This window comes from Falco naumanni, chromosome 12 (assembly GCF_017639655.2).
Source record: "Falco naumanni isolate bFalNau1 chromosome 12, bFalNau1.pat, whole genome shotgun sequence".
In the NCBI taxonomy this organism is placed as follows: Eukaryota; Metazoa; Chordata; class Aves; order Falconiformes; family Falconidae; genus Falco; species Falco naumanni.
In genome coordinates, this window is record NC_054065.1 from 9,300,584 (window position 1) to 9,323,781 (window position 23,198).

Below are 23,198 nucleotides of genomic sequence, written 5' to 3' on the forward strand. Positions count from 1 at the left end.
CTGATAAAGAAATTTGTATCCTTTGTATGTGGGATATTGAGAAAATAAGCACAGTCCTCCAAAAGAGTTGACAGCAACAGATGGAGAGTAACAGGCTTTGTGTTAACTCCGATACAGTGGGACACCGAAGATGAAGGCCGTAGGCTAGGAAGAGCCGTGGGCATTACTTACATGGTTCAAACCTGCTGGCTCCAAGGGCAGAGGCATGCAGCGATGCGGGTGCCGAACTGCTGCCCTCAGTGGGAAAGGGGATGCTCAGGCGGACAGACAGTGACATTTTTGCACTCCACTTCATAAGCAGTTCTGGCCCCAAGGAAATGCTGCGGCAGATTTTATTTCTCTGATGTTTGGAGCACTTCACAAAAGCAAGCAAGCAAGCAAACAAAACAGAACAAAAGCAAAAACACTGCCCTCTTCCTCCCTACTTCCCACCCACACCTTTGGGTACTTTTTAGCTGATGTTCCCCTAGCACGGGGCACATTTCTTACCATGTCTGCAGCGGTAAAAGCTGGCAGGGAACCTCCCGGCACAGTTCTGACTGGCTGTGCTGAATAGCTGCTCGCAAGTATTTCACCGTTACACTGCAGCGTTAGCATTTGGACACTTTGTTGAGTATCTGCATTTCAAGCAGCAGATACCCCATAAATCATGAGATTTACTGTACCTTTCAGCAGTCAGGTTTTACTGTACCTTTCAACACAGAATACTAGTGTTTTTTCTCTATAATTTTCATACAAATTCACAGAAGGATGCCTGTCGTCTGCAGCTTTACTGGGCAACTGCCCCATGGAAAGCAGGCCAGAGATCATAGCAGAGTTTAGGCCTTAGTTCTTCATGGCCCTTGACTTCTGCCACTGTCCGTGGTGCAACTCACCACCAGCTTGGTTCAAGTCTTGAACCTCGGGTTGCTGCCTGTGCAATGCAGTACATCACTTCTTCAGTAACACGTGCCACCAAATCCACTTTAGGAGTGATATTTATACTGCACAGCTGCTGAACAAGGTTGACGAGCACCAGAAAAAAAATTCAGTGTCAGCAGCGAAGAGTGGTGGAACCCAACCCAAATGAAAAAACCCAACACGATACAGAGGAAAGTCTTAGGTGATGTGAGAAAGCAGTCCTGAAGCGCAAGTGGTGCCCGGCCCCCTCCTGCACAGCTGATGGGAGCAATCACCCAGAAGGAAAAGGCACAACAATGCCAGCAGCTGAAACAAAAACTGAGAACTGGGATGGGATGGGAGAAGGAACATATAGAGCCCAAACCAGTGATGCACTCCAGTATGTGCCTCGCTTTAATGGGATTATCTGTATGCCTGAAGTCAAGCCGAGGGCTAAATGATGCAGCAGCAGTGTTTGCACATACACAGGTAGCAGTTTGTTTGTTGTTGTTTTTTTTTTATTCCTCCCCCCCCAGAGGCAAAAGGTTCTGGAAACTGCATGAGACTGTTGCAGAAGTGTTGCTTTTTGTGTCCCCAGGATGCTTGTTCCAGCAACCCCATGGAGCTCTGTGGCACTGCCGGTGACGGGGCCCCTTGGCAGTATTACACTCTGTAAAACACTACGGTCTGAGGAAGTACTTAACGAGAAAATACCAAAACACACAGTCTTTTGAGTTGGCTGCAGTCTGCTCAAAAGCTTCTTGGCATCCATAAATACCTCAATTGTGTTGGGAAAAGGACAAATATTGCCTTTAGTATCTTTTATAAGAATTATTCCCCACTTTGGTGGAATTTCTAGTTTTATTCTGAGAAGATACGAAGTAAGAGCTTATTTCAGATAGAGTTTGTCTTTTGATCCAAAAAGAAAGGTCTGCCAAGCTCATCTCTAAAGACTGTAAATTGAGAAAGATCTAGGTTGACAGGCATCCAGCCCTTTCCCTGGAAAAAACGCTGCACACCCAGTCAGCTGACGTTTACTAGTAGAGACTTCTAGTCAACGGTAAAGGCAACACAAACCCACAGTGGGTATCTTCATTAGAAGGCAAAACTTTTATTAAATGAACCAGATGTCACAAGTTAACATTTGCAGCTGTCTGAGAGATGGGGAATCGTACGGCAGCTATAGGAGCAGTAGAGGAATACGCAGATTTGTTCCAGATACTGTGGAAAGCCAGGTAGCTCTGTAATTAATAATAATTACTTTCAACTTGTCCTAATCATGAAAATCAGTTGCATAGGATGTGCCTATTACTTGTTGCCCTGGAGCACTTTAGCGGTCGTTGCACCAAAGGTGAGCCTACATCAGACAGAATTACCATCACGGTATCAATCTGTTCCATACCAAACAGCAAAAACCTCACTACTGTATCATTCGGTCAGGAGGAAAAAAAAAAAAAAAAAAACAACACAAACAACCACAGTCATTTAATAACTATGCCAGACAAGTTGACTATCGGGGGTGGGGGGGGTGGGGGGGTGTCACTTAAGAGCCTTTGTCACCTGTTTTCTTCTTGCTTGTCTTCTCTATCATTGTCTCCACAATCATCGCTGTCTCTTCGTACGTCTGAATCCTGTCATCTGAAAACTTCTCAATGGACTCTACCACCTCCACCTTCTCATAGCTCATTGAGCCAGGCAAGCCTGCTTCCCTGAACAAAAGGCCCTGCTTATCTTCTCGGTCATATTCTGCCTCTCGAAGGACACCTGGCTCAGTTGGGCTTACCAAACCAGGGGAAGGAACTGTCTCAGGCTCAGAGATGTCTGGATACATTGTGATTTGCTCAATTTTTCCTCTTGCTTTTTTGCCCCATTCAAGCACATCTTCTTTCTCTTCCTCTTGGAGTTCAAACTCTTCTCTCCTTTCATAGATAGCCCCTTTCTCTTTTTCTGATGGTTCAGCAGGTTCTGGCAGCTCTGGTATGGGTTCCACATCACCACCGTTCATCACCTTCCCGTTGCCGGTGGAAACTGTGATGCCTCCCCCAGCTGGGATGGAAGGGGCCAGGATGCAAGGTTCTTCATAGCCTTCCTCCCCTGTCACCAGCACGTAACGCCCCTTAGGATGGGTATCAGGTTTAGGCTCTGGTCTCTTGCAGACTCTTATTTTCTCCCTCACAATGTTACACAATTTATCGAAGGCTTTACTTATGCGGGCTCCATCAGGTACGTCCTCTGGGCCTGCTTCTTTTTCGAGTTCTAATCCTTCCTGCCCGGATTCACATGTGACTGAGCCTTCATGCCTAAACTCCAGCGGATCTTGGTCAAAACCTTCCAGAGTTCTTTCATACATTCTTTCAGGCGAGAGACCGTCAGTTATGTCTTTAGACATCAGCTCCTTTTTCCTGGCAATTTTCTTTGTCAGAGCTTTTTGTCTGGGCTTTACACTGGCAATGTCTTGCACGGCCTGGGTGATATCTAGGGAAAAATTAGAACAAAGCAAACAACAAACAGTGCTGAACACAGTCGCTGCAAACGCTAGAGCCGCCTTTCACCCTCACTGCTGCAGGCGGAGAGCTGAACACCGCAGCAGTGAGCACGGCTTCAGTCAGCACCTTAACCAGCCTCTCCTCTTAACCTTAACCAGCCTCTCCTCGGCCAAGCGGCTGCTTGGTGTCTGAGGTCACCACTGTCATGCGCAGCGTGAGGACAGGGCAACCATGCATGGGAGAGGCAGACCTATCAGGCCCATGCTAATACTCAGCAGAAGCGTTGGGCACCGGCTGCTGCTGCCAGGCTCAGCACCTTCCTCCCAGGCACCGTGGCAGGGTTCAGCCCTGCTAACTAGACAAGAAGCATCATCTCCTACGGCAGAGGTTGAAGCCAGGTGCCCCAAGTTAGAGGCACGGCCTTGCAGAAGGACTAAGTGCAAATGGCTTGTCTGACTTTTACAACTCCTGCTAGGGTTTAGGGGGGGAACAAAACCCAAAAGCCTTATTTAAAAACTTCCTGGCTGAACGCAGGGTTGCTGGGCGAGCGGGCCAGGTGCGTGTCACCACCAGCTCCTCCAGTGCTCCTGAAGATGGGCTCAGCAGGGGGACGCCCCACCGTGGGGCTAAGGGCAAGCCAGGCACCCCCACTCACTTGGGTGTATGTGATGCGTGGGGTATGGCAGACGCAGGAGGTGCGGCAAGTGGCCACAGAGCTAAGCAGCCGCCCGGCCAGCAGCACGGTGCCGAGGAGCAGCATCCCGCATCACTGGAACACCAATGTTGAGCTCTAGACCCCAGAGAGGGCAGTCCTGCCCACAGGCTATTTCTGATCCCCTGGGTTGTCAGTAGTCCCAAACCCCACGGCAGCTGAGCAGCAGCAGCAGCCACAGGAGCACAGGCAGGCTGCTGGCTTCCCTGGCACAAACAGCTAGAGCAGAGACACAGAGGCTGGTACTGGGAATTACGGAAACACATGGACAGACAGATATTAATATGCTTTCCCCAAGGAAGCTGTTTTGTCCCAAGTCACAGGTATATACATGAAATGCCCTGTTTGCCTTGCAGGTAGGAAGCAGAGGTGAGGCTGGAGACAGGCCGAATCTTCAGCAGGTATAAAACAACACTTTGCAACAAAGTAGTTATTTACAGCTGCTGAGGATTTGGTCTCAGGCATTATGGACCCATTTCTGCCAGGGTATACAAAGCAGTTGTTAGAAAAATTACAGCTGCACTCTAAAACCCCCTCAATTTGACAGTTTGTCTCCATTCTCAGGGCAGTTATTAGTAAAAGCACAGCTAGCCTTGGGTTTAAGCTACGCTAAGGTCATCCCATATGTTAGCACCTACAGCACCTTTCTATAAACCAACTCCCCTCTGTTAAAAGCAGCCATGCTACTTTAGTCCTGGCCATTTCTTTGTCACCAGGTTTACAAGCATTCTAATCCTAACTAGCAATCATACAACACGGAGGTACCACCATTCAAAGGAATCCAGGCCACGGGATGTAAACAGGCCCAAAAAAGCACCCTCCGCCTGCCTGCGGCGCTCAGCATGCCTTGACTGCTCTTCGCATGTGACTGCGGTGTGAGCCAACAACTCTCAACAACTCAGCACAAAACCCCTGGCTCCTTCCACAGTTTCAGGTGCCTTTTGGCTTTGCTCTATTGATTGGCCTAGGTAGTAAATTGCAGAAATTAGCAAAGAAGCTCTTTTGCTTGTGGTTTTGGCCTTTGACAGCTTGTCCCAAAGCCAGCTGAGGTAAGCTGAAATTGTCATATTTACTTAGCAAGCCTGGAGTCAGGCTGTCACGGCTGGCGTTCATATGGAAGACAAATGGAAAAGCATCTTAAAATACAGTGCTGCTGCTCTGGACAGACAGGAAGACATGTCACAGTTTTACCTCTTCCCCTCGAAGCTGGAGGCTGGACAGGTCTATAGATCTGCGTGAAGAGTGTGACTGGCGTTCCTGCTATAGCGGAGTTTAACCTGGCAGAGAAGACACACATCAGTCAGATCTCTCCCCCTCATTTCCATCAAGAGCAAGTGAAATTGTGCAAAATGAACCATGGAGGCTAAAGAAATGTATTTCTCTGTGGTGTGGATTCAAAGAGAATGATGGCAGCCTGTTTCTTATCTGGGGAGAATCGACAAAGCCCCAGCACCTTCACAGGACTTAGGCTGGTTTCCACCAGCAGGAGACATGAGATGCTCCATTAAGTATGAGGTACGCCAGTGATTAAAACCCATAGCACCAGGTTTGTAATTTAGCACAGCACTTTGAAAGGATGGGAAGATTTTGGATGGGCAAACGGTCCATCCATGCCTATCAGAGGTCAGCAAGCGCTGTACATGCTGGCCTTTTGGTAGCCGTTACAAAGTTACCTGCGTATTCTTGTTTTCAGAATGGCAAGAAGAAAACTGAGCGGTCTTCCTTTGAAAGTATTTGAGGAGTCAGTGGTATTAAGGACTAAAAATTAAAACCGAGAGGCTGGCTCATATGCAAACCAGTTACTGTATCTGTGGCCCTTCTATTCTGCTCTGCCCGAATTTGAGAGAATATTTTGGCCTTTAGGGAAGATATATACCCTGTGTAGATACGCAAGAGATGCACGTTTTGATTTTTGGCACTGAGAATATCAAATACTGATCAAATACTCCTAACTAGAACTTGGTGTCCAAAATGAAATACTGAAAATTGATAAAACATCTGTTCCCTGCGTGAGATGATTGACTCTTAGTGAGTGTCCTTCCCCTGCATCTTCTGGACAAGCCAGAGCAGCGGTTTGGGCGCTCAGGGGTCTGGCCCTGCTGCATCTGCCTCTGCAGGCCCTGCTGTGAAAGCCCAGCTCCTTCCTCATGTGAGGCTGATGGTTGGCATTAGAGGGAGCCAGCGCTCCTCCGTAGGTTTAAGCACAACCCAAATCCCTGCAAATTTCTTATATTCTACCTTTTTTTCCTCCCACCTTGCCTGAAGAATGGGTTTGCTGTGAAGAGCGTTTTGCTTTACAGGGCATTTGCCCTGCCTGAGCCCTGCAAAACCAACCTGCCTGTACGGCAGCAGCTTCACAAACGCCCGGGCAGCGGAGAGGGCGTTCAAATTGCTTTCATATATGTGCTCCTGACTTCTGCGTACTGATGCCAGGACAGTATCTGAAAAGGGGACCTTATGGAAGAGAGAAGTTCAAAATGGCTCTGACCTTTTCCTCGGCAGAGGCTTGATCAGATTTGGCTTCTATTTAGATTCCTGTCCCTGGATAGCTACCAGTGAGAGGTATGAAATGGCCATAGCTTTGGGTGGATCAAATGCCCTTAAAAATACATTTTTCAAAGGAGATAAAAGAGATCACTGGCCCCTTTGGAGGAGTCCAGAAATCCAGCCTTACCGGCTGTCCTCGTTCTCGATGATACGTTTGTACCGTTCCAGCTCGTTCTCCAGGGACTGCTGGTAGATCACCAGCTGGCGGCAGTCGGTCGTGTACTTCTCCAAGGTTCTCTCGGCCTCCTCTATCCCCTTCCTAAGGTTTTCAATCTGCTCATTGTAAAGCTGAATTTCATCGTCATAACTCTCCTGGGTGTTTTTAATCGCTTGCTCCAGCATGGTTGTCTGGTAAACAAAATTGGTGCGTAAAAGAAGCAGCTCTGAAGCATTCAGCATCCCCATATTTCAAGTGTAATAAAACATGTCTTGCCTTTAATTACCCTGTGTGAGGCCGCACTGCTGAAACACAGCAGCCGTTTCACTGCATTTGTTTGGGTATTCAAAATCAGTAAGTCCTCCCGCTCCCTTATCTATCCCACGGCTTCTCTTCTACAATAAGTGTGATGGGATCAGCATGAACCAAGGGAACAGCTGTGTGATGTCTCCTGCCCCACACACAGGAGCCTGGCTGATGTCTCGCTGCATGACTTGCAGCTCAGCAGAGATGGCCTCGGCAGAGCCAGCAGTGTCTTACAAGGAGAGCAAAAGTTCTTAACCAGGAAGATGCACCTGGGCAAAACCTGTTCTTCCTTCTCTGTGGTCCGAGACCAAGCACTGAAGGTTAAGGAAGGGTCTTTTTTAAAAATAAAAAGCTTCCTTTTTAAATTCAATTCCTTGGCTTTTTTACTTCAGCAGTAGAAGTAACTGCTGTGCAGTAAGGCTTCAACTCCAGCCATGGGAGAGCACATCACCCAGGAGGTGGCGATAAGTGCTTTGCAAAAACAAGGGGCAGGCGTTACCGGTGGGTTATTTGACGGTGTAATTCTGCTCTTGCTTTCTTCTGCTATTTTCAGCCTTTTATAATAGTTCCTTTATCACCTGGGGGCTTTTTTTCCCCTTTTCAAACAGCTTTTAAAGAGGTGAACTCACAAAAAGCTAATAGGGCAATAACTGACTAATGGATTCTTTAATAATTGATTTATTTCTACATGTTACAGGCAAGATTTTCAAAAGCCTTTTCAGAGCCTAAATTTACGAGCTAAGTCCCTTGCCATTAGTTTGACTGCATTGCATTGTACAAGTGGACCAACAAGTTCCACAGGCCTCTTTAGTATTTAGTGCTCACAAGGTGGGGTCAATAACATCTCAGCAGCACAGTCATCAGGTCCAGAAACAGGAAAGCAAAAGAGCTCGAGGACACCTCAGTCATCAGATCCAGCCTTCATTGTCACAAGCAATCATGCCATCAACCTCCACTCATAAAGTTATTACACTCGTTTAATCTCAGGGCATGAGAATGAATGAACTAATTAACTCTTTCTAAATGGGACATGAAGATTTGATTTTGGAAGCAGTATGATTAATTCCCCAAAGAGCGCCTCTCTCTGTCTGCCGGCAGAAGGCTGATTTTCTCCCCTTTTTTCTATACTGATTCGTTATCTCACTTATCACTGTATTGATTCTTGCCCTTCCCAGAGTGCATGTGTCCTTTCCACCAGAGCATCAGACATGAGAAAGAGACCAAGGAAAAGACCTGGGGGAGCACTGTCCCCAAGTGCCCTAGTGAAAGGTGTTAAGCTCAGAAAGTTCAAAGCTGCTGCTATGGCTGTCCAGAAGAGTCCAAAATCCCACCAAAAGGTGTTTTATGCTATCATATCATTCCCCTCACCCCGGATGGACAACTCTAGGCACAAAGGAAGCTAGATTTGGAGGCCATAAGGTGGTCATTCTCCACCCCTATCTGCTAAGAAACATTCAACTGTGTGGACATAGACCTGCCATGGGAAAATTATTCAGGTCTGGTTTCTACTAACTTTAGTTGCTCCTCCATCTCCTGCCACTCTCATCCCTGCATTGCACTCTCACTTGGAGACACTGGCTGGAGAAGGAAGGTTGATTTACAGCAGGTTTGGCTGGGAGATGGGCAGGAGCAGTGAGTCAAAGCCTTGGCCAGCATTTTCTGCAAATCAGGAACTGTCAAAAAGCAGATGGTTTTGGTGCGGGTAGCATCTAAGCACAGGAGAGGCCTTGACTCAGTGCTTAGCAGTGACAGGGATGAACACAGGTTGCCAGTGTAGCTTGGCACCTATTTCAGTTTTGATTACTAAGCCTGTCCAGTCCTTCTCACAGCAAGCTCAGCACTGGATGTGGTACTGATGGAAAGGACTGGGCAGAGCCCAGAAGGTCCCCCATTATTTTTTGTGGAGCCAATTTCCAGCCTGAGCTCAGTAAGAAAACAAGCAAGACCGGCCCTGTGTGACTTTTCCATCCGTGACCTGCTGAGTCTGTCCTGCAGGAATCCAGCTACGATGTGGAATCCTTCTCCCGCCAGCTACTCCGATAAGTAAAGACAGCTTCATTTTGGCTATGATACTTACAGCCCTCCCTGGACATCTAAACCTGACAATTTGGACCTTTGGACCACTCAGAGAACGGGAATGAAACAGCTGAAGAAAAACATGGAAAACTAAAAAGAAAACACAACTCCAAGTCAACTGAGTTCACAAGACCCTGATAAAGGCCACTCAGGTTTTATCATGCGACCATAAAAAGAGCTGAGTTCATGAGCATCATGGTTGTGTTTGTGGCTAGTGATGACAGTACCTCTGTCTGCAGTTTGTATTTCTGCGCCTGTAGCTGGCAGAGGATGCTCTTGTATTCCTCCAGCTGGCTCTGCAGAACAGGGATCCTCCTCTCTGCTATCAGTTTTTCCTGGTTGGAAGAAAACAACATGTGTACAGAAAAGTACGTTACACTCTTTTAAAAAGAGCCAAAAGAAATTCCACTACTGGAAATAAACTGTAAAGACAAACAGAAAATTACAAGAGACAAATAAAAAGTTAGATACTGAACCTCAAAGTAAACCCCTGTGGCAGCGCTTTAAGAATAAAAGATGTCAAATGGCAGGACTGTAGAAGTACAGCTTATGTTGAAATTAGACCCTATAGATACAGCTGTTCCTATCTTCTTCCAACTAATAAATGTTCTTGGATAACAACTCATATTGGTGGAAATCACCAAGTTTTCATCTTGTCTGTAGCAATTTATTTGATTACAAATTTTCACCACATCTCGCCCCTTCAGGACAAGATTTACGTTCTCTGTAAATACTCAGATACCCTGCCAGTTCCTTAGACAGGCAGCACAACTACTTCAACTAACTTTGAACAAGCTGTTTTTGGGGCTAATACGTACACTGGGGTGCACCTGACTAACGTAATCTCTATCTCTCTTCTCCTGATCAATTCAGTTTTCCAAAGCTACAGTTAGTTTTCTGTCTTGTATTCAGTATTCAGTACTTACTCATACTGTGTACTTACTCATAGTTGTTGCAGTTTTCATGTAACCTTGGAATGGGAGTTAGAGGATCTTGGGGTGCTTTAGGAGAAAACATTGTCTCTGACTTGAAGCATTTATCAGCAGCAATACTTACCTCACATATGCCAGTGGTTATAGGGGACACGCGAGGTGTTGTCTGGATGATCTGCTGCAAAACATTGACATAGGTCTGGATTTCCATAAGATTCTGTGGTGAAGAAAGAAACATTTTCATCAGAAAATGCCATAGCAAGGTACTCCCCTTAATGTGCTCCACTTCTGGGGCTTATTCCTAGATATTTACTTCTCTCAGTATATAAAAGTCCAGTTCATGTTCAGACTTGGTTTTGCAGTGTGGTTTTAGACCTAATTTTGAGTGCATGTGTGCTAACAGTTTCATCATACTAAGGGTGCATTACAGGCATTTGACTAAGTGACAATATAGTTCATAGTCTTAATTAAAGATTCTCTGATTTCAAATTTCACACGAGATTTTCAAAATAAGAACCACAAATACCTTTGTATGTGGTCCAAAAAAGTAAGTCTCTTCTTTCAAAAGCAGTAAAGATGGGACAGTGGCCTGACCCCAAGCATCATATCTCTCCCAGGAAGGAGAAGGGGGCTGCATGTGTTAAAATTTGGCTGCAGTGTAAAAATATGGCCACAGGATTATGTCTGCTGATTAACTGGAACGTTCTGGCCCAGAAAACTGGGTATCCCCTTCTGATGAAAGAAATAGATTCTTAGCATGAAATACAAGACAGCTTGACCAGCATGCTGGGTTGAGTCATGGTAACAGGTCAACAAATTCAAGAGATTGCTACAGCTGTAGGCACTGGACACTGAAGGAGTGAATCTGGAAACTTGCAGCCATCCAGCTGTTGGGCTTGACCTCCACAGCTGCAGCTGTTGGGCCCACTGAAAATATATAGTGCTATATTTACCCACCAAAACACAAACAAGATTTGCTTTAATTTGCCACTGAACAGACCATGGAGAAGGAGAAAGGCAAGGCTTCACACGTGTCTCTAGAAGGAAGAGCTAAAGAAGATGGCAAATTCGGCCAGTTACCTTCTTGTATCTGTCCTTTGTGGCATTAATGTCATCCTGCAGGAACTGGGACTCAATCTGCAGCTCCAGGTTACACAGCAGTGCTTCATCAGCTTCCTGCAATGCAGAGACACGTGGCACAGTCAGCACATATGCCTGGAGTGCCAAAAACACAGCAGCCACTTAGCCATAATGCGAGTCATTGTACATGCGTAGCAGCCTGCGTGGAGGATTAAAGCCTACTGGGAGAAACAAAAGAATTATGAAACCAACAAACAACTGGCACCTTATTCATCATGTTCTCCCACTGTACACATTTCTCTTCTGCACAAATGTAATTTATGATACAGTTCAGCACTGGCACTGTCAAAATTTGTTTACCATATGCTTTATGAATGCTGGGAGCCAAGTAATAGATGCTATGAAATACCAGTCTTTGACACTAAAAGCTTGCAACAGTGCATGCATCTAAAACAGGTAACATCAACAGACTAAAGCATTGATTTCTTTAGTGTTTATGACAGGACCTGAGGTATCCAGATGCCTTTTTAATATCCCCAGTAAAGAAGCCCTTAAAAAAAAAATAATAAAAAAAAATATCCAGGCTGGTCCAAAGTATTTTCACTCCTTTTGGCATGTTCTCAAGTACCACAGATGTTTATCAGTTTGGAGCCATTTCTAGAAATCAAAATGACAGATGAGCAAGTCCAGGAAAAATCACCTTGCTGCAGAAGTTTCTAATACATTGGGATTTGTGAGGACAAAAGTTCATAATGTCTGATTAATTCAGAGAATAAGGTGTATGACTCACAATCGTGATCTCAAAGTACATAGGTATGAATGGCACCAGTATTTAAATCCAGTGAAATCTCCATTTCTGTTCAAAAGTGTAATTTAGATTTTTTTCCTACGTTATGCTATTCAATACAAACCCTTGAACACAGAGTAATTTCCATGGAACTTGGCAATATATTTTAGAAATATGTAAGGGTGAAAACAACAGCTTGATTTTTCTACTTAATGCACACCTTCTTGGTTAGGTTTATCATTAACTAATACTGTAAAACACCACTTTTGAGAAAGTAGTCAACTGAATCTTCCTTGCAACTCTACAAAATTTCTACATTCCTCTGCGAGTTTGCAATTTTCCTCAAGAAAATCTTGATTTCTGCATTTAACTGGAAATGTAAATAAAATAAAAAAAAAAACCCAAGGATATAAAAGTCCCCCTTTAAAATTACCTACGTGCTGTAAAAATGTCTCAGTGAGTGGATCACAGGTTGCAAATAAACCACTGAAATCTATGGGTGCAGCATATAACTCGTAGAAGGGAATTTTCCTTTTTTGCATGTGCACAGCATGCACTATTCCAAAAATGTGTAGATGTTAGCTGTCTCATTATGCCGCTGAGCCTCCCGGCCAGAGAGCTCTCCAGCAGTCTCTCTGCTTTGTGAGACAGTGGCTGATTCAGACACATCCAGACCAGCACATTCGGAGCTAGTCATCAGGAATGCCCACTGCTTTTCCGCACTCCTCTGCCTTCCTATTGAGAGGAAGATCAGTGGGATAATGGCCATGTTGGGAGGTCTGGGGGAGGGAGCCAGAAAAAGCCCCCAGGCCCCTAGAAAATAGCAATAAGCAAATATTTCTACATATAATAAGCAAAAGCAGCATCGGGTTTTCCAAATGTTCCTCCAAAGGGGAAAAATATTTTCCCCTTTATTCCCTTATGCTGAAGCTTTCAGATAGATCAGCTTCACCGATGCTGTATATCAGAACAGCACAGTGCCCAACGCATTTTCTTCTGAACTTTGCAGTATTTGCTAGTCACTCAACTTCTGAAAAACCATTCTGCTTTAGGTGCTGATTCCAGAACACTGATCCATGTGCTGAAGCAGCATTTTCATTTACCATGGAAGAGAAATCCCTTAGATCTCTCCAGAACCAGTGTCTGCTGATTTTCCAGACTGATTCTCCATCTGTCAGAACAGGCATGGGTTTACATCGGCACATGCAGGTTTTGGGCTACATCTTGGACACCGTACAGAAAATCAGATGCATTCCCTCCAGCATTCGGTGCTCCAGTGCAAGAAGCTGCTGCAACAGGGGCAGCCTGGGATAAAAGCTCCCTCCACAGCTCGAGATCTTATCAGCTGTGCCAAGGGTTGTCAAATCCATTAACTTTTCTTTAGCTACAGATTGGTTGAGAGGAACCATGAAGATGGACCCACCAGCTCCAGCTACCCCTCACAAAATATTTGCCTCCATAGGTATTTTTTAAGAGCTTGCAGGGCCCCCAAGAGCCCTACTAGCGCTTTGGAAAATAGCACTGATGCAGGGTATCTAGAGCTCACTGGAGACAGAAATGCTAACATGCACTACTATTTTTTTATATAAAACATCCTTATCATTTACATGACAGTGCTCAAGCAGAACAGCTCCTGCCACTTGTAGCAGGGAAACAGTAATTTTAAAAAAATCTCTATTTAATTCACACATAACTGTTCCCAAATACAGAAGATGAAGGACAAGCTGTGAAAAGTAGAACTGAGGAAAGATATAATACAACTTTCTTCACTCAGATAAAAGCTAGTAGGCAAGAGAGGATGAATCAGGTTTTCTCAGTTTTAGACCTGGCTTGGAAACTTCCTAAATATGTTAGTAAACTTTCATCTTTTCTTCTTTTGTTATTATTTCTCTTCCCATGGTGTTATAACTCAGGAAAGTACAGCTCAATATAAACTTTCCTTGTGTTTTACTGTGTAAGGAATATATCAGGGGTTTTTTGTGGCTTCTCTTTTATCTGGAAATCTAATGGCGAGCTGAAGGTTTGTCCTGGTAAGGGATGACCACATCCTGCAAGGGACTGAGGAGCTTTGAGACACACCAGACTTCACAACTTTGACACAATCAGCATTTTCTCATGCCATGATATTAGTACTAAACATACTTTAATTTATACGGAGAAAATATTTAGCAACACTTTTTCTCTGGTCTAATTTTGGACTCAGACATGTGAATTGGTTGCATGGTTTGACTAATAAATGGGCTTTTTCTTACCTCTGTGTGTAGACTCTAATTTGCTCAGAGAGAAATTGTCTTTCAACTTTAAAAAAAAATTAAGAGTTAAAAAGAGTTATTAAAGGCACCTAAATGTGTGCCAGATCTTCAGCAAGGGTGAATTTTCAAAGTTCACATTGGGTGTGGAAGAAGCAACATGTGTGTCAATTGCAGATCCCAAAATGAATGCAGGAGGCATTTGCTGATGCTTGAAAAGGAGTGTTACACAGTAGGTCCTCCTAGCCCTTGGTCTTCCTGAAAAATTCATGAAGTCCTGAGCATAGCTGAGGCTGTGGGCTGCGTGACCAAAATCAGGACTGTACAGAGCAGGGCGCTACACAGTGCATACACACAGGCTGAAGCTCAGCCATTTGCACCAGGCTTCAGGAGGGGGATGAAGGGGAAGGAGAACTTTTCATCAGTGCATAATGACAAGAAATGTCTTCCTCTGACATTTTAATTTCCCACTGCTGCTTCAAAGCAGCTTGCTGTAGTAAATGAAACCCAAAGAAAAAAATTATAAAGACCTTTTCTTTTCCACTTTTCCAGGCTTACCTTATTAAGGCGTTCAAGGGTTTCTTTTAGCTTCTGCTGATATTCACGTTCATTTCTATACCTGCAAATAGAACAAAGGAGATGAAGTTCAATGGTTTGTCCTTCTGCAAACTGCATTTTTGTCTGCACTATCATGCACAATATATGCTTCACACTAAAGCAGAACATGAATCTTGAAAGGGCCCAAAAGATTTATTTATGCATTAGCATTAATATTTTTTTTTTGGTCCCAGATGCTGAGAGTAATTCTAGAGTTGAATAACTTGCCTTCAACTTACGTAGCAGAAGACAAGGGAATGCCACACATTTTCTATCATTTTTTCACAGTAAAGCCCAAGAACAGACTACTTACAATAATAGGATATTTGATTGGCATTGGACTAGAGTGACAGCTGTGCATCAGTGGTTGCTACGTGAGTATTTGGTACATTAGCACATTAGCATTTCATTACATGGTACTTGGTTTTCTGTTCAACCTGACGTTGTTCAATAAGCATTTTCATGACAGACTCCTTAAACACAAGGGCTGCAACTTCACATATTGACTACATATGAATAATGTTATATTTAGGATGCTTTGATGGATCAATCTGTGTGTCCTCGTTAACAGCAATTTATATTTTAGCTTGGTCAAAATCACATGTGAATCTGAGAAAGGACTGCACTTAGCCAAGTATTCTTATGCATTTATAAAACGTCCACAAAAGCACAATGTGCATGTTCCTGTACTGAGTGAACAATGGATTCATATTGTATTTATCTTTGATTTCAGGAATCAGCACATGTTCTTCAAGAATTAGGACTCTGTATGTGTATGTTAGATAGAATTGCCTTCTAGAAAACCCTTTTAACTGCAGAGTATACAACTTCCTACTTGTTTAATATTGTTGTTTATACTTTTCCCTAAATAAACTACTTATGACATGTTTAACAGGAAATATGGTTTAATGAGACCCCATCAAAAAGAAAAACCAAAAACAACCCGCCAGAAGCATCCTATAGTACAAGGCAATGAGACTTCACCATCAGTACTGAACAAGTAGCTCATCAAACTCCATCTGCTGCCAGTGCAGAAGTACGTAAATATAGTCAATTCCTGTTTATCCCTTTGCTTTCCCTAAAATGAGATACAGAGGGATAAAAAGCTGTCATTTTCTTACAAGAAAACCTCATGGCACGTGACAAGTCAATTCCGGTGGTGAATGTCCTTCATTTGCAGTACAAGCAATAGACATCAACAGAAGCATGAACCTTGGCTGAAATTCAGAATTGAACATAAGCCTTTGTCTGTCTTCTCAAATCATCGATTGAGCCCAGATATGCTGGTGGCATCTAAGGGACTTGCTCCATTTAACAGGGAACTTGTCAGTTCCTGGACTAAACTTATCAAGAATCAAGTTATAATGGTCACGTTAACCTCAGTTCTTTCTTTTTACCTCCTGAAGGACAAACAGCCAATGTTATTGTCATCTCTGTCAACAGGTCTTGGAAAGCTGAAAGGATGGGGTCACTCATGAACTGACCAGGACCACAAAGGAAGAACTTTGCAGAACAAAGAAATGGACCCAACTTGGTGCTCTCGTTTCCCAACTTTCCCTTCTTTTGAAATCCCATAATATTAGCAGGGTTGGTCACTGGTCTGTTTTCAAATCTTACAACAAACAGCAAAGAAACAATTGGAAATGATGAGATTTTATGTCATCATCACTCCTACAGACTGCTGGGCCTCTTCAACTGAAGTACTATTCTCAAAAAAAAAAAAAAAAAAATCCGTATCGTTTTGTAAATTTGTATTAACATGGGGTTCAATTCCAAGGATACACCCATGAACATTCAGCTTCAAAAGCAAGACTGCCATTGTTTCTGTTGTTCATTAAGTAGCTCACCTTCAATCAGTTTTCTATCTTCCAAACTTTTTGTGTGCAGTTGGCAATAAACACTTTGTTAGTACAGATTCTTTCTGATAACTGAGCAAGAACGAAGCAGACTGTGGTAGCTTATGAAAATCAAACACACAGCTACAATAAAAGGCTAGATTTACACTCCTAGTAATATACAAACATTCAATAATCAGGGTCTAAACCTCAGCCCTAATGTCATTCAGAACTGCCCAAATCTGCCTAGTTGCTAGGTTATCACTCAAAAAATTCTCTCAATGACTGAAATATTCAGCTACATTTTCCTTCACTCTCAAATGACCCAAATACCTGCTGTGTCACACAGCCATAAATCCACCTGGCAGCCTTGAGAACATTCGTATTATGTGATTATCCTTTGAAGGAGCATTGCTTTTAAGTGATGTTCGACCTACTCTGGAAGCTCAGTGGAAAAGGGCTAAGGACCTCTTAGAAATTATTGAGATACCTCATGATGCTTCTGTGCCTGCTGAAACGTATCTATGTAAGTGCAGTGGCAGACAAATTGCAGCCCTGTTATCCTTCAAAACTGATTTCACTGTTCAAGTAATTAGCTGGATGTGTTGAAAAGAAGTGAAGCTTTTCTTAGGTGGTTGCTGGTCAGCCTTTCCTGGACCTTAAGAGCCATAAGTTTATTTGCTTGGTTTTTAAATATAAAACAACAAAACACTTCCGCGCCTGGTCAAGTAGATATAGGGTTGCCACAAATGTTTTTGGACTGTTTAGAAAAAAAGGGATATTAATTGTTTTTCACATAGGGGAAAAGAAATGGAACAGCAGGGGCTGCCAGGCTCAGAGAAAGCAAATCAGAGCTTTAAACGTTCCCATCACCTCACCTCTCTTAATCTAGCAGCTCTCTCTGGGGGCACGAACAGATTTACAGGTATTTGTTAAGCCCCTTGAGCCACCCTACAGCTCAGGGCACTGGCCCAGTGAAAGCATCGGGCATACAGGAGGGAAGCCCACCCGCTAGGCTTGTTTCTACACCCAGAAAGCCATGGCTCCAGCACCACTGTAAATCTTTTTTCCCATCCCCAGCTGACAGACAGGCTGTGCTTACTCTTAAAAGATGGGGCCAGGGCAAGGTCCTTGTTTTTTGGACCCTGCCTCGGCTGCAGTGCAAAGGCTAGCTCCGCTCCAAGAGAAAACAGTCACAATATATCCAAGCGATGCTCAATGACCAGATAATTTCATGTCAAGCCTGCACCTTTAATACGATGAGAAATGCTGCCTCTCTGTTGAACCCTACTGAACTCTTCCAGCAATATATAAATCCTCTTGCCTTGCTGCTAGCCAAGGTTAAACTTCTCTACTACTTTTCTCCTTTTTGCTCTCCCTGAGGCACTTCACTAGCCTTTTCCCAATAGATGACAGTAATTTGTGTGCTAAAGAGAGCACAAACTGCAAAATGCTGGTCCTGCAAAGACAACAAACGGGGCAACAATGCTTGTGGGCTATACCCTGAAAGGTAGGACGAGCCCCGCGGGGGGCTTCACACTTTTATGAACAGATTGCTACCTGTGTTATCAAGAGGCTGGGCTGACAGCCACACGGCAAGATTTTGGCAGTCTGAGGAGGGGGTGGAGGGCAGGCTGGACCTCCCTGCCTGCAGCAGGATAAAACTCTCCCTATCACCAGAGAAGGGGCAGCAGTGCAGAGATAAGCCCTGCAGACAGGGCTTGAAGATGACTTTGCTGGTGGAGTCCCTACTGCTCCCCATACCCCATCTATTGTGTTTTCCTACTTGTTTTTATGTTTTCTCACACAGGCGTTGGGTCTCTGCTCTGGCCTCCAAGGTCAGAGCATCACCATGTGGCACAGCTTGGAGAACACAGCATCAATTTCCATGTTCAGTGACTTCCAAGGAATCATATTGCATGCAAAACCCACAAGATTAGCAGCGAATGAATTTTAAATGAAACAATCGATTAGCAAGACTTTTAATTTCTCAAGTTAATTAATCCTGTTCAGTCAAGGGCACTAAAATCTGGGTTTCAGCATCTTTCCTAATATCATGGAGAGAGAAATACAAGCCTTTCCCACAGCCAGATGCAATGTTGCTATAATAATGATGCTCAATAAAATTAGCATAATTAGCCTTTTTATGAGATGCATCCAAACAATCCCTAGCAATGCTTTTTTTTGCAACTTCAAGAGGAAGAATTCTCCACTGGTACAGAATTTGAATTATTCATGTTAATGTGAAAAGCTATGAATGTGACTACAGAGGGTTTAAAAATAAATTTTAATGTAAGATCTACTTTTCAACGGTTCATGCGCATTTAATTGTACAGACCCAGCAGTTCCAGGCCCTACTGTGTTTAAATGTAGCTTTAAAAGGTCTACTTATATATATAAATATATTTCCCAAATTGTTAATGTGAGTAAAGGAATGGGTTGTAAGAGCTAAAGTTCTTTGCATTAGTGAAGGACAGAGACATTCGTCAACTAATTGATACATGATGCTCCACTCTAAGAGGGTTTTTAAGTCCTAGTGTGCCAAAAGTAGATGCTTAATGTTTCAAAAGGAAGCCAGAAACTCACACTGCCTGCTGCCAACCGAGTGCAAACCCAGGTAGGAAAGCAGGTCGTCAGCACAGGAATCTTCTTGTTTTGGTAGCGTGGCAAGGCCCTACCTCAACACAGAAGATTATTTCTCCCATACTTTGTTTAGAGAGCTTTATTTATAAGTTTAGGTAGCTGAAATCATAACTATCAGGACAGCTGCAAGCTAGAAACATGGTGAGAAGGCAGAGCACGTGGTGTCAGAGCACTGGCCTTGTTTTAACACCTGCAGCTCAAAACCCAACCAATTTTTTTTCAGACACTGAAGAGACTTTCAAGTCTTTCTTCAGGTCAGATTCAGCAGCTCCCAAGAGAAAAAAAAATATACCCAAAATTCACTTCTTGATGTAAACCGAAGGCAACTCAGTTAAAAGTCAGTCAGAGCCCTTCCGTGGTAGCGGTTCTGTGTATGTTTCATTTTTAAATGGCAACATGTTGGCTTGGATATAGTCAAAGTATCCTTTTTACTTTTGTTTATTGCTGACTGAACATCCTGGGACTGTATGACAAGGCACCATCCATTTTCTCTTAAGTCATCACTAACTACCCCTGTAACAGGTCCTAAATCTCACTTTCAAATAGCACAACGCCTTCTCTGGGCATTTCCCCCCAAGGATTTTCAACACCCTGTATGCTTCCCCAGCTATTTACAGCTTGTGTAAAGCAACTCTAATAAAAAGTAAATTATCTTCGTGGCAGATCACAAATCCTTCTGCTGGGGAACTATACAGGCAGTTAATCCACAAACTGCTCAGTTGGATTCAGGCAACCATCGAAAGGTAGCCAGGACAAAGGAATTTTTTCTGGCCAGTTTTTCTAATGTTTTTCTTGCCAGTTTTTGAAATCAAAGAGGGAGTTGTGTGTTTCACTGCACTGACTCTTCACCTGCCTGAAATACCCCAGACAAAGAGTATGCAATTTTGTCCAGCTGTATCACAGGACTACATGCTTCTATACAGTTTATACATACTGTTAATTAATATGCAGCTAGACCTTTAAGTACTGAGTTTAGTCAAAATCTCATGGACACCACATAATAAAACCATCTGAACAAGTATCAGAGTCAACAGCTAAATTATAGGATTGGCTCATAGCTGAATTTCCTACTCATAAATATTGGAACACAAAACTGCCTAATCAAGTGCTTATTACTCACTGGCACTGAGCCAGGGCATCACGGATATCTGACCATTTCCAGCATTAAGCCTCAGTGCCCCGGGATGGGCAATTCTCTGCCATCAGATGAGAAAGAGGGATCAGGGCTTGGCATATCTACAGCTGTGCCGTAGCTCACAGCCTCCATGGGCTGTTCGTGTGGCAGCCCGCTGAACTGATCTGCAGATGGGTTTTGTTTTGTGGTTTGGTTTTTTTTTTTTAGCTGGTTGATTTTCTTGATTCAAATCTCAAGGCGGCCACAGAAGTAGCTGTGGCAGCATGGCAGGTCAGATGGTGTGTGCTGAGCAGCATGCAGGGCTTGGGAGGGCAGGATGAGGGTGCTTTAGGACTGTACAGCTGCTGATAGCGATACATCATCAGACCACAGCCCAAAGGCACAGATGGCCTCAACGTCAATTATCTCACATCTGTTTTCTGGCTCTTTCCAGTTGAAAAATTATTTGAGACAGAAAAGGAAAATATTATGAGTCTTACACTTTCTAGTCCAGAGGAAAACCAGTAGAGGATCAGACTGAAAAATCCTGTGGTTTGAGCAAGTCAGACAAGTCTGTTATGGAGACAAGGGGTGAAATCTTGAGGGACCTATGTTTCTGCAGCTACAAGACATCGCTCCAGAGGATTCACTTTCTGCCTTACCAAAAATGTTTCTGATGAAGTGTGGTAAGCGTTGCCTGGGAGTGGCTACACTTCTACCAAAACTGCATTTGTTGAAAATATTTCAGTTTTTTCCTTCCCATCACTGTCAGTGAGAAGTTTTTCTAAGCTAAAAGCATGTTATATCGAGTCCATCCTTCACACTTTGGTGGGGAGGATCAAAAGCTCCTCTTCAGCCTCCATGCTGCTGCCAGATTTTCCTGGGTGAACTAGCCAGGTGAGCATTTAGGGGGAAAAACCTGACCAATACGTAACAGGGAGCCAGAACCCTTCTCTCCTGTGAGCAGTCCCTTTTACGAGCAATACTCACCAAGTCTCATTGTGTATTTAATTAAACCAACAGGGCCAAAACTGCCTGTGCCTGAGGGGAAAGGAATAGACATGGCTGCAGGCACTCGTATTCATATGCCTCAGCCCCCAAGGCTCCTACTCTGATTTATGGCACCATTGAGGTTAAAGAGGTGCAGTTAGGGAAAACTTGTTCTTATAGCTATTGCTTTAGTAACGTAAGATGGAAATAGTGGGATGCAAAGAAGAAGGGGAGGGGAATTAGGCAAATTTCACATACCAGGAAAAAATTTATTTACTCTTTTTATCTGGTATCTGTAGTGGTTGGCACAGACTGGCCCAGGTGCCCCACAATGCCTGTAAATAAGTTTCTCAGAGATATCTCACACACTTCAGGAGATGTTTGGGGTCATGTAACTCTGTGCTGCTCAGACACGAGACTTGCTTCAAGCTGTTTGGTTTTTAATTGTGTTAATCCCTCTTTGCAGCTCAGAGCACAATCCTTCTAAAGCTAATAAGCAGCAGTCCCAGCGTGTACCATGGTGAGGACCTACTGCCACAGAAGGGAGAAGGCAGTTGCCCGTCTAGTAGCAGTAAGACAGTGAAATGGAGCTAGATGTCTCTAGGTCCTGGAACCTTGCTTTTCACCATGGGCTTACATGCCATCCCTGATACAAGTCTGATACACATAGAGAGGTATCACCAAAGCAGCCGGTGACACCAAACCCATCCTTACTACAAAGATTAACTCTAGAAATGGTACCAGCTATCTTCCCTCTGTTTGCAAGACTTACTTGTTGCGGTACTCATCAAGCATGCGCTGAGCATCCTTCTCCTCCCGCTCCAACTTGGCTCGGTCAGATGCCAGCTCCCGCATTCGCTGACGGTTGAACTCAATCTGCCCGGCGAAGGCTTCGTCCAAGCCCACCAGCTCGTCCATGCGCTGGAAGGTCTCCAGCTGCTTGCGCAGGATGGTGTTGCGCTGCTCCAGCACACGCGCCCGGTTGATGTAGCTGGCAAAGCGCTCATTGAGCTCCTGCAGGTTCTCCAGGCCCCGGGCTTGGGCCAAACTGTCAAATTCTGGGGAGCCTCGCAGCTCATCGTAGGCATCTGACCGCTCATACTTCTCCTTGCGCACCTCGCGGAGGAAGCTGCTCCTGTACATGGCTTCGGGGGGGCTGTGCGGTGCCGGGTTCCCCTCTTGTGTGCCTGCTTGTCTCTCCAGTTTGGATCTGAATTATGTCTGGGGGGTTTGGGGAGGAAGAACTGAACATAATCACCCCCCCAGATGATTAGAACTTGACTCCAGGGCGGATTGTGGCACTAAAGGCATCATCTGCAGCAGTGAACTAAATAAATCCCAATGGCCCCGCCTTGGGGCTGCCCACCCAGGCGTCAGCAGTTCGGAGGAGCAGCAGATATCGGGGGGGGCGAGGGGCTTTTCTTTTTGAGTGTTGCAATTGTGTGCAGCCAGAATAAAAGAGAGCAACATCCAGCTTTTGCCCGGCAGATTAAAGCATTGTCCACACACAACAAAACAAGTGCTTTGCAGTTTTGGAGGCTGAGCTCAAAGCCTTTCATGGCTGTGTTGAGGGGGGGGGGGCGAGTTTTGTCTCATGGCGGTGTCCCCAGGGCTGTGTACAGAGGCCTTCTGCTGAGCCAGGAATTTGGTGTGAGTGGATGGCAGCACTTGATTTTTGTTATTTGACAGTTTTGCAATTGTTTAGGATGATGGGATGGTGTATAAGTCAACATGACTCCTGTTCCAAGTAAAAGATCTGGCCATTTGGTTCTCACGTCATGCTTCTTCACATCAGCCTTTTCTGCAGG

At 44.3% G+C, this 23,198-nt stretch overlaps 1 protein-coding gene across 1 annotated transcript; it reads right to left on the reverse strand.

Annotated features, from left to right (window-relative positions):
* Positions 1-2,417: 2,417 nt before the first annotated feature.
* On the reverse strand, positions 2,418-22,769 carry BFSP1 (beaded filament structural protein 1). The gene is made up of 8 exons (XM_040612072.1): positions 22,163-22,769; positions 14,770-14,830; positions 11,176-11,271; positions 10,220-10,312; positions 9,391-9,498; positions 6,752-6,972; positions 5,269-5,354; positions 2,418-3,354 (listed from the first exon to the last, which is right to left on the reverse strand). The coding sequence occupies exons 1-8, from the start codon at positions 22,531-22,533 to the stop codon at positions 2,423-2,425; spliced, it is 1,968 nt and encodes a 655-aa protein (XP_040468006.1). The 5' UTR covers positions 22,534-22,769; the 3' UTR covers positions 2,418-2,422.
* Between the last annotated feature and the right edge of the window lie 429 nt (positions 22,770-23,198).

Bases quoted from the DNA above. Each gene is read 5' to 3' on its own strand.
- BFSP1 (XM_040612072.1), bottom strand. From the start codon at position 22,533: ATGTACAGGAGCAGCTTCCTCCGCGAGGTGCGCAAGGAGAAGTATGAG. The intron at 9,499-10,219 runs GTAAGTATTGCT...TCTTCCAACCAG, and splicing joins TAACCACTGGCATATGTGAG to GAAAAACTGATAGCAGAGAG. The intron at 5,355-6,751 runs GTAAGGCTGGAT...CTTCTCTGCCAG, and splicing joins ATCGAGAACGAGGACAGCCG to GTTAAACTCCGCTATAGCAG.